We start from the raw sequence: 10735 nt of genomic DNA, 5'->3' as shown, positions 1-10735 counted from the left end.
TGCATTATTCTCTCATTATCTACAATTATTTAACATGATGGAAAACACCTAGATATCAATATGCAACCCTTTATCTCTATAAATCTTTGTAAATTGTAACATTTTTAATTGATCACTTCATCAGTGAGCCTTTTTTAGAACAGACCTGGGTGCCCGCGGTCACCACGTTGGTGGCATCTGCACGAGACGAAGTCTCAACTTGTACAAACCTACCCGGTATTGGGGGAGAAGGTGGAAAGAAGAAGGGAAAGAGACTGCAGTCAAGCCCTGGAAAAGCATTCAAATGAAGAACAGTGTTGAAGTCAGTGGGTCAGAGACTTGATGCAGTTTTTCCAAGTATGGGTTATGCCACCAAATATTAAATGTTATTCACTTTAATTTGATAATGTGGGTTCCAATACTTTTGCTAATTTGAAAAGTGAGTGGCTTTAAACAAAACGTTTTAGAGTAGAATCCTGTCAGTGTGCACTTATGGATGCATGTGTACGTTTTTATTTTATTTTTTGCGTGCGTACGTTGAATTTGACAGTCACATGGCCGCGGCGGTGTCAGGGGTGAGCGTTGTGGTTGTGACGGTTGTGACATGCGCACTGGTCGCTGTTATTCGGTTTGTTATGACAAGCGCAGGCCTTCATCTTTATTAGGGGTTTCTTTTGTAAAAAGAAAAAAAAACATTTTCAGGAGGCCAAGTGACGATGGAGGGAATGGACCTGGACGTAGACCAGGAACTCACGCAGAAATTTAGCTGCATGGGCACAACCGACAAAGACATCCTCATCTCGGAGTTCCAGAGGCTGCTCGGTTTTCAGCTTAACCCCGCCGGATGCGCCTTCTTTCTGGACATGACCAACTGGTAAGCCCGAGGACTGGACTGGCCTATTGAGCACCTTCGTGCGAGCCGTTGCACTCCGGGTAGCTAACATTACATTCGCAGATATGAAACAATACATACACTCGGGGAAGAACCATTCCTATTTATGGAGTGTGCGTTAGTTCGAATTCAATGTTATAATAATTTACATAATATACCCGAAAGTGAAACAACAGACGCTAACGTTTACAGAGGAATGTACATGCATATTAACCCTGGTACAGTGATTTGATTGTACTTTCAGAAACAATTAGCCAAACGCAAGGAAAATACGCTATTGTCCCATCTGCGTCTGTTTTCACGGGTTCTGCGATTTTATATTTTTAGCCACAGAAGCAACTAATTATTTAACTCGCAAACCGGAACGTAGTAATTAACTACCGTGTTTCCCCCGAGATACAAGTTTAGCGCGGATCATGTGAAACACACTATTAATTCACGAAAGGAAGGAAGTTGAGAGTCTTGTACTCTGTAACCTAACAGCAACCCCCAAACGTGTCGCAAACCTGGGTGTAATTTCATGTTTCTACAATCGTAATTTACAGTTAACAGAATAGGAAAGGTAGAATGCGCAACCGACTATGCAATCTGGCCAAATTCTGTTCCATTCTGCTCTGTCGTGTCGTGTCAGTATTCAGTTGAGTTAGCACCAGTCACGTGACGCCGTGGAAGCGCTCATCGCAACCAGTTTGCTAAAAATACAATCTGATGGTTTATAGATGTCGAGCGCGTTACGTGAAACACCCACTTGCGTATTCAGTGGACTGAAATATGACAAGACGATTCAACGTTTACAAACTAAATTTGACTGTCCGGGTTTAGCATCATAAATAACATATTTCCGTCGAGTCGTAATTAATATTTTGAATAATCTCACTTTTCATTCAATGCAGTTCGAATAGGCAATGTCATTTTTTCTCGGGAGAAATGACGTCTCTTTCGTCTACGAATCAATTGCAGCTAGCCTCGTGCCGCTTGTGATTTATGGGTATGTGCGACTGAATTGGAATGAATCTGGAACTCCAGTTTTAGATATCTACAATATAAATTTGACGATTCATAGTTACAGTTAGATATATTTCAAAAGTAATCGTTTTTTTAACGTTATAATTTGGATGTTTTAATGGCACAGCAAATTGATTTGATTGTCTTGTCCAGGGAAGCCAAGACAACAAGTATTATAAAAAATGATGAGATTTATTTGAGAAAGGAAAAAAACATGGCAAGACACCATTCACAGATCTGTCAAGGTAGCCCTCTCTCCCCTGGTAAATGAAATGCACGAGTTGAGGGAATTGCTGTGATTATTTCCTTGTCATTTGTCAGTGTCAAAGATAATGTATTTTCCTGGCCATCATCAAATTAATGACATCCCACTGGTTGCTTTTGTAATTATAATCTTCACTGTTGACGACGCAGGCTTTCGAGGTTCTACACAGAAAAACAATTGTGCTACTCACTGTTGTCCTTTCTGTTTCAGGAATTTACAAGCAGCCATTGGAGCCTACTATGACTTTGAGAGTCCTAATATCAGTGCGCCTTGCATGTCGCTTGTGAAAGATGTGACTATTGGTGAAGGCGAATCAGTTCCACCTGAAACACATTTCACCAAGACTTGGCGGATACAGAACACAGGTAGAGCCCTAACAACCATCATTTATCCACCACATACAGTATATTTCTTTTGGCAACAGCTATAAATGTGTTGGAGACCATTTAACTTAAAAGAGGGTCTACCATTTTAGGTAGCTCGAATGGTTTTCTTTGTGGAATATCTAGGAGAGTACCATATGTGTAGAAGTTCAAGTACAACTTTATTGTCAAATGTGCTGTATGTGCAAGATATAGCACAGATGAAATTTCTTCCCTCTCAAGACAACATGCAACAAGAGGAGCCACTGCGGGTGCCTGCACCGCCATCAAAAGAAAGTTAACATAAAATGACAAAATAATACAAGACAACACATAAGACACAGACAATTGTGCAATCAGAACCACTTTCCTGCATATACTTTGTTGTTTGAAGCAGTTATAGATGAAAGAGGAGCGAATCAAATCAATCCTTTTCACCAGTGGATCAAAGACATCATGCTGAATGGATGCACACGTCTGCTACAAGCTAAGTTGAAAGCAACAAGAAGCTGTAGCACCCATTAAAGAAAAAGAGCTTGGCTCTCTTCTCCTGTCCCATGTAAATCCGCTTCAATTCCAAGCCACGACTCGCAGTTCCACATACGCATTGGCGCTCTGCGCTAACGCTCTTTTCTTCTCATCGGCCCATTCCAGGCGCAAGACACAAGCGCCCGAAGCTGTCCAGCAACGACAGTCAAATGTTTCCGACATTCCTCCCAATCAAAATCAGTGCTGGTACATGCGAGCTGCCAAGAAGGTGCAACCACCAAGCACAGATTCTTCTTATTTGACGAATGTCGTGGCCGAAAATGCTGAAAACAGTCCACATCAGGTCCACAAACGACATACCAGTAACACCATGTGACAAAACAAAAGACAAAAACAACAAAAAACGCAAGGTTCTTGAAGAGCACTTGCCGACGGCTCCGTACTCGGGCGCCATCTTGAAGAAAAAAAAAAGAATAAAGGTTGGAGTGATGGATTCCGAAGCGAAACACAAGCAAATTTACTACTGAGTTACAGTAACCTCTCATTCTAATAATTTGGGGTAAGACAGCACCTACATAAATTCATTTTTTGTTGATTTAACTCACCCCAAGTCCGTGTCAGTTCGATATAACGTATCTGCTTGTTGTACGTATCACTGTTTAAAGCTTATACAATACCTTATACAAGCTTATACAATACCTTCTAATATCTTTATTTATACAGCGCTTTCACAACAGCTGCTGCTGTAACAAAGCGTAAAATAAGAAAATAATATGACAACACAACACATAAGACACAGACAGGCATGCAATCTTAACCACTTTTCTGCATACACTTTGTTGTTTGAAGCAGTTCTACATGAAAGAGGAGAGAATCAAAGTGTCCTTTCACCAGGGGATTAAAGACGTCATGCTCAAAATGTGCACGCGTCTGCTATAAGCTAAGTTTGAAAGTAAACACGAAGCTATAGCGTCCATTGAGGAAAAAAAGAGATTGGTTTGGTTCACTTCTCCCGTTTCATGTCAAATTTGTTTCAATTCCAAGCGGCGACTCTCAGTTCCCAACACGCATCCGTGCTCCAAGCCGACCCTCCTCTATCCTCATCCTCAACTCCACCAGCCATCCATCTAGCCACTCCAACGCAGACCGTCCAAAATGGGTCTGTTAAAAATGCTGCCCATTACAGGTGCTAAAAAACACAAGCGCCCCGGTTCTGCCGAGCGGCGACTATCAAATAGCGCCGACACCCAACCCGTCGAAATCAAAAGCAGCGCTTGTACATGCGTGCCGCCCTAGAAGCGAACTTGTCAAACACAGATTCTTCTCCTTCGATTCCAGTCTGCATCACAGATCGCCTCAGGTTTGATAAATCACGTTGCATGTGCCAAATGGATTTTTTGCATGTGCCCCTCCAAGCACATGCAAAATGAACGTGAAGTAGTTTTGCATCTTTGCATACACGATCCTGCGTAAATCCAGTAAGTGGATTAGATTCCGCATCTGTTTGCCTGAGCAAGCAAGTTGGTACCCCTTTTTGCACGTGCAAACCTTCACTAAATCAGACCCATTGTGTTCACCCAGTTGCGTATTGGAATGAATTGAGAAGGTCTAGATTTTCAGCAGGTCCACTATCGGTGGGGCCTCGAGCTTTGGTCCGATTATCAATGCATCTTGAATTGATGCAACTTTATTTACTGCCTGTGTCCGAATGCTTCTAGGAATCTATTATATGTAGCGCTTGTCATTTACAACCATGTATTTCTCACTGTTAGGTGCAGAGTCTTGGCCTCCTGGCGTTTGCTTGAAGTATGTTGGAGGAGATGAGTTTGGTCATATAAACATGGTAATGGTGCGGTCACTAGCCCCTCAGGAAATGACGGACGTGAGTGTGCCTATGCAGAGCCCAGTGTCTCCTGGTATGTACCAGGGCCAGTGGAGAATGTGTACAGCAACGGGACTTTACTACGGCGGTATGTGTAACTGTACACACAAAATACCATGCAGTTTTTGCTTTTTATAGAATATTTGCCTTATTTTTAAATTCTGAAACTTTTTCAAATAAAATATCGGAACCTTTTACACCCTGCAGTTTTCCCTTAGTAGCCGCAAAGATAGACATTTTAGAAGTACTATGACTGTCAGAGCCACATGGCACCAAATTTGGTACATTGGATCCAAAGCCATTTTGTGCAATTCAGGTTTCATTATTGAGATACAGATATAAGTCAACCAAAGACTGACGTGTTGCAAAATTTTTGTGACAGAAAGTTCGTAACAACTAAGTCGGCAAGATGAGAAGGTGGTAAGCCGTTTAATATTTTACGAGTAACAAAACATTAACCCTTCATGCCGTGCAAGGAGGTTTTTGATATAATTAGGAAGCAATTTACTAAGCTAGTCCAGTGGTTAGCACGTCGGCTTCACAGTGCAGAGGTACCGGGTTCGATTCCAGCTCCGGCCTCCCTGTGTGGAGTTTGCATGTTCTCCCCGGGCCTGCGTGGGTTTTCTCCGGGTGCTCCGGTTTCCTCCCACATTCCAAAAATATGCATGGCAGGCTGATTGAACACTCTAAATTGTCCCTAGGTGTGAGTGTGAGCGTGGATGGTTGTTTGTCTATGTGTGCCCTGCGATTGGCTGGCAACCGATTCAGGGTGTCCCCCGCCTACTGCCCGGAGACGGCTGGGATGGGCTCCAGCACCCCCCGCGACCCTAGTGAGGATCAAGCGGTACGGAAGATTTACTAAGCTTACTAACAAAAACACAGTTCTGTCTTACATAACAGTTGAGTTGTGTAATCCACCCTGTATTTTTGACAGATATTATTTGGGTGATCCTGAGCGTGGAGGTCGGTGGCCTTCTCGGTGTCACACAGCAGCTTTCGTCCTTCCAAGCAGAGTTCAACACCCAACCTCACCGCAACGTAGAAGGAAATTACAACCCCTTCGCCTCACCAGAGAGAAGCAAATGGTCCAACAGCAACACCAGCCTCCACCATGACAGCAGCCATAAAGTCACAGAGGAACACTGGCAGATAAGCCCGAACCAGCTGCAGCAAGATCAGAATGGACTTTCACACAACTCTGTGGATATAGTAGCAAACAGCCTACAAAGCAATCTGTCAATAGTCACTTATAATCAGGTAAGGTGTCACAAGGCCCACGGAGATATTTTGTATTGGCACTGTCAGACTGGTTCTGTGTACGTACTGTGACTTTCAAGCACAGAGCAAATTACAGAGCCCCTCAGGCACACGTGTCAAAGGACAGTCCTCGAAGGCCGCTATCCTGTATATTTTTCATCTCTCCCTGTTGCAACACACCTGATTCAAATGAAAAGGATCAATATCAGGCTTCTGCAGAGCTTGCGGATGAGATTTTTTTTTTTTAATGTGTTCCTTCACTAAGATTAACACCATCTTTGCGAGGGATCGCCATAGAATATAGATGTGGTCAATTTCATTTTATTCTCACAAATTGCTACTCTTGGTTGTTGAGAATGGATCTATTAACTCTGTTGATTACTAGAACTAACAAGTGTCGTGTAACTTCACCACTTTCTCATTCCACGGCAGTCTTGCGCCATTACATTGCCTCAAGATTGAACGTCTGGACGTTTTTTTATTTATTATTATTTATATTCTATTTATTTATTTGGGGGGGACAATAGTGAGAGAAAACAGTTTAGACACCTGTGTGCAAGCTTTTTTGTATTAAAAATCAATATTATAATGCTTTGTTATAGAAGGAAGCACATCAGCCAAAAAGGGAAATTTGTTTGCAGTAGTCCGTCAATGACGTTTCTCTGTCAGTGGATCATTTGTACTCATGACACTTAGGCTGTAGAAAAAGAGTTTTGGAATATGATGTAACCACAGACATTAGTGTAATGTTAAAGCATTTTTGTGTTGTTGGGGGTCAGCTCGAGCGCAGACTTTGATGTTTTAATCAAAGACAGCGGTAATAAAGTATTGTTTCAATTTTGCATATTATATGACCAGGTATTTTCAGTGGTGGTGATGTGTTGATGTTGGTACACACTGGTATATGATAGTATGATAGCTATATAAAGTGGAATAGAAACTTAAATGATGTGGCATTTGTTGACTAAGAATTTGGGGCATTCGAGGATTCTGCCCGACAGCAGTGATATGTTAAAGGAATACCTTTGTCAGTGTCTCTAAAAACGGATTTACATATAGGCAGAATTTAAATCCAATTTAATGTGTACATTGCCCCCCTCTCTTCTCCCTCCAAAGTGTAAGCTAACATCTTTGCTATACAAGTCTGCATGTGTACTATGAGCTCAATCGAGTTACAGTGATCTAGGAAAAGAAAAGCCTTGCTCTGTATCCTTGATGTTTTCTAACTGTTCCTCTTCCTTGCAGGGTTTACAAGAGCCTTCCCATTTTGGTCACTCATGAATCTTGGGACTTGTTCTAGAGAAGCTGCAGCAATAAACGTCTCTGGAGCGACCGTTTGGAAAAGAGAAGAGGTTTTATCAGTTGCTGCAGGAAAATCTGTCATGATTTTATGCAAAGTGGATGTACCCTGCAGCCAGCACTCTTGAGCAGTAGAAGGTCTCTGAAGTTGGATCCACCAACGTCCGACAGCCACTGCATGCTCACATGAATGCTAAGTTAAAAAAGTAGCGCAATCAGTCTTTTGAGTGACACCCTTTTTTTTCATACAATTTAGTTGTCAGAGTGCAGAGTTGTGTGTATTTGTCAAGTAATGTGTGTGTGCGGGTAGAAAGAGGAACTTTGGAGGAAAAGCCATTTATTTAGCCAATTTATGCTCCGGTTTCTGCCCCGACTGCCCAATGCATCGATTGGTTGGGTTTCTGAAAGGTTTTCCTTTTATAAAGAAATATAATGTGGTCATGACACAAAATGCATGTCTTATTTTTATATTGCATGGAGAAATGCTCCAGAAAATCTGAGAAGCTGAGGCCACATAGTGTACTTATAATACACGCACGCGCGCACACAGTCGTCCGTGAAATTTAAGCAATAGTTTCAGAAATAGAATGCACTACAAAGATCCTCCACTTGAGGGTGTCATGTTGCTGTCAGCCGCTTCAATAGATTCTCAGTCTCGCAGTCATCTGGGTTTTTCGACTATGTTGATTACCTGTGTGGAAGACGCTTTTTATGAGTGTTCGTACCCTCTTTGTGTCAGAACTAAAATGGGAAAGCTAGTGTGGCATGATTGAACTGTTTTGCTGGATGTAATTAATTTGGACCTCAGAGTATTATCCAATGACTAAAAAGCATTATGATTGGTAATATTGCAAGGAAATGGGTAATATTACTAAATTATAACTATAGACTTTAGATACGTTGTCGAGAGATCATTTGGACACAAGCATCCATTTTTCTTCTGGCGCAATGCAATTAACCTCACGTATATTTTGGGAATGTGGGAGGAAGCCAGAGTATCCAGGGAATATCCATTATGTCGGAGGAGACTCTACAGAGAAAGGCTGACATTCGAACCCACAACCTTTGACTGTGAGGTTTATGTGCTCACAAGCAACTGCACACTTCACCTTGCTGCCTTTGAAATGACCCATATTTTACTTAAACATGTATGCTGTTTTAAAGTCAACACTATCTTGGCCATGTCTCCGTCATATTATCTTAAGTATTGCATGATTTATCGTAATTCCTAAGTGATCCATTATATCACTGGATGGCAATGCATATTAGTATCAATCGAATCAGTTTTCATGCCCATTTCATTTTAAAGCACTTGGACAGTATCTTTTGATTTGAATGTATTTGATGAATGTAGAGAAGGAAAACATTTGGTCAGTCCAAATCGGCAACAAATCAGCCCAAACAGGATATCCATTTGTGTTTGTGTTGAATAGCATTCTGTCTCTTTGGTTTCCTTTGCTGGATGCAAACATCACCGATCCCGTAAGTGACATCAGAACTGACACATTGGTGGTGGTCTAATTTTTTTCACTGCAAATTTAGTAGCACTGGACTAGCTGATCTATGCACTGAGTAACGTGACCGTCGAAGGCCCGTGCGTGTGTGCATGTTTCTTCCTACCGATGAATTCCAAAGGGCTAATTGACTCTTGTCAGTTAAAGCCATTGACTGGTGAAGAACTTCAATGCAGCTGTAACTTGTAAATCCCAAAACGAGGGGGAACTTTGACAACGCAAGCTAACACCCGAAGCAGGCCACAAAGACAACAATTCTTGCAAGTGGTCAAAGAGTAACACTTTTAGTTGCTCTCGGTAGTGTGCAATGTGTTTATCTGAAGTTTTCCATGATGAATCATACAGCAGCACCTTGTGAATGAGGGAGTGTTAAAGACTTTTTTTCTCTTGTAAGTTTGATGAATGTTTGTATGAATAAATTATCACTGAAAATTGAGCGCTTTCTGTCTTGTTTGTATCAAACAAGGAACGTCGCTGATGGTGTCGTGATACACTCGCCTGACTCAGTGATGGTGTGAATGGTTGTTCATCTCCAGATGTGCCCTGCGATTGATTCCCGACCAGTTGAGGGTATCGTCCACCTTCCACCCCGAAGTCAGCTGGGACAAGCTCCAGCACACGCTACACCCCAACCCTATGCCCTGGGTAATGGGTGTTGAAAATGGATAGATGGCTGTATTGAACAAATGTGGAACACTGCTCCACCCGGGCATGAACACAAATGGATGTGGTCCACGGCAACACATTAGCCCAGTGGCTCTTATCCTTATTCGAGGTACCGAACCCAAACAGTTCATATGCACATTCATCGAACCCTTCATTACTGAAAAATACAAATTCAACATATGTTCCTTCAGTTTTGCCGGTGCGAGATGAGAGTTGCTCAATCTGGCATGACAAATCATTCAGATAGGATGCTGAGTCCCATCACGTTCCGTGATGCATATGAATCCATGTGGTGCATATTTGTCCGACCACTTTGGGTTTTTTTTTTTGCTCGACATAGCATGTATTAAATCAGTCTTTAAAAAAAAAAAATCACATGTTGACTACTGAGCGAACTAAATTTCCCACAGCACTGATTGGACAAGCAATGTAATGTGATCATCTGCAGCCAGAGATAGCTGTGCGGACGTCTCATAACCAACTGACATGTTGATGTTGATTGGTGTGTCTTAACCTCCATGGCAGGCTCTCCGTCGAACCCCTGAGACGATTCACCGAACCCCTGGGATTCAATCGAACCCAGGTTAAAAACCACTACTCTAGATACTGTTCTTCTATTGGATGGTGATGCCATCTTTGAAGGCGTTGTAGTGCCCTTGAGTCCTTTGAAAGAGAACGAAGGGCCCTATTTTCATAGAGAGGCGCACATGCGCTCAGTGCTTAAAAAGTGTTAAAAAAGAGTGCATCTTCATTTTCATGGTGGGGTCAGTCTTGTTGACTGTCTTGGGGAATTTGGCAGACCAGGCTGCACCAGACTAAGCATACCAAGAGTTGTGTCTGTGACAATGGTGTATTAAACCCTCTGAATCATTTTAGAACTCAATTAATTGTATTATCTTGCATATATTTTAATAGCACCTCCCTGACTGCAGCACAACTGTTGTGTGTGTTCGGGTTGTCACAGAGATGCCCGATTGGGTATGGAAGGTGCGGTCTCCATATGCCCACTTCGCAACAGCCAACTCATCCACAAGTGGAGATCTACAGTTACTAATAAATGTAGTTTGTGCACTCCAATCTCCTGCACGGACTCCAGCGAGTCTGTTATGCTTCCTCTATGCAGAC

At 42.2% G+C, this 10735-nt stretch overlaps 1 protein-coding gene across 1 annotated transcript; it reads left to right on the top strand.

The window, feature by feature from the left end:
• Positions 1 to 567: 567 nt before the first annotated feature.
• Positions 568 to 9380, top strand: LOC127595632 (protein ILRUN-like). The gene is made up of 5 exons (XM_052057282.1): positions 568 to 853; positions 2352 to 2506; positions 4765 to 4962; positions 5809 to 6131; positions 7377 to 9380. The coding sequence occupies exons 1-5, from the start codon at positions 696 to 698 to the stop codon at positions 7410 to 7412; spliced, it is 870 nt and encodes a 289-aa protein (XP_051913242.1). The 5' UTR covers positions 568 to 695; the 3' UTR covers positions 7413 to 9380.
• Positions 9381 to 10735: the final 1355 nt, after the last annotated feature.

Source organism: Hippocampus zosterae, chromosome 2 (genome assembly GCF_025434085.1).
Source record: "Hippocampus zosterae strain Florida chromosome 2, ASM2543408v3, whole genome shotgun sequence".
Taxonomy (NCBI): domain Eukaryota; kingdom Metazoa; phylum Chordata; class Actinopteri; order Syngnathiformes; family Syngnathidae; genus Hippocampus; species Hippocampus zosterae.
The sequence above is the reverse complement of the archived record's forward strand: the minus strand, read 5'-3'. Positions and strand labels throughout refer to the sequence as shown.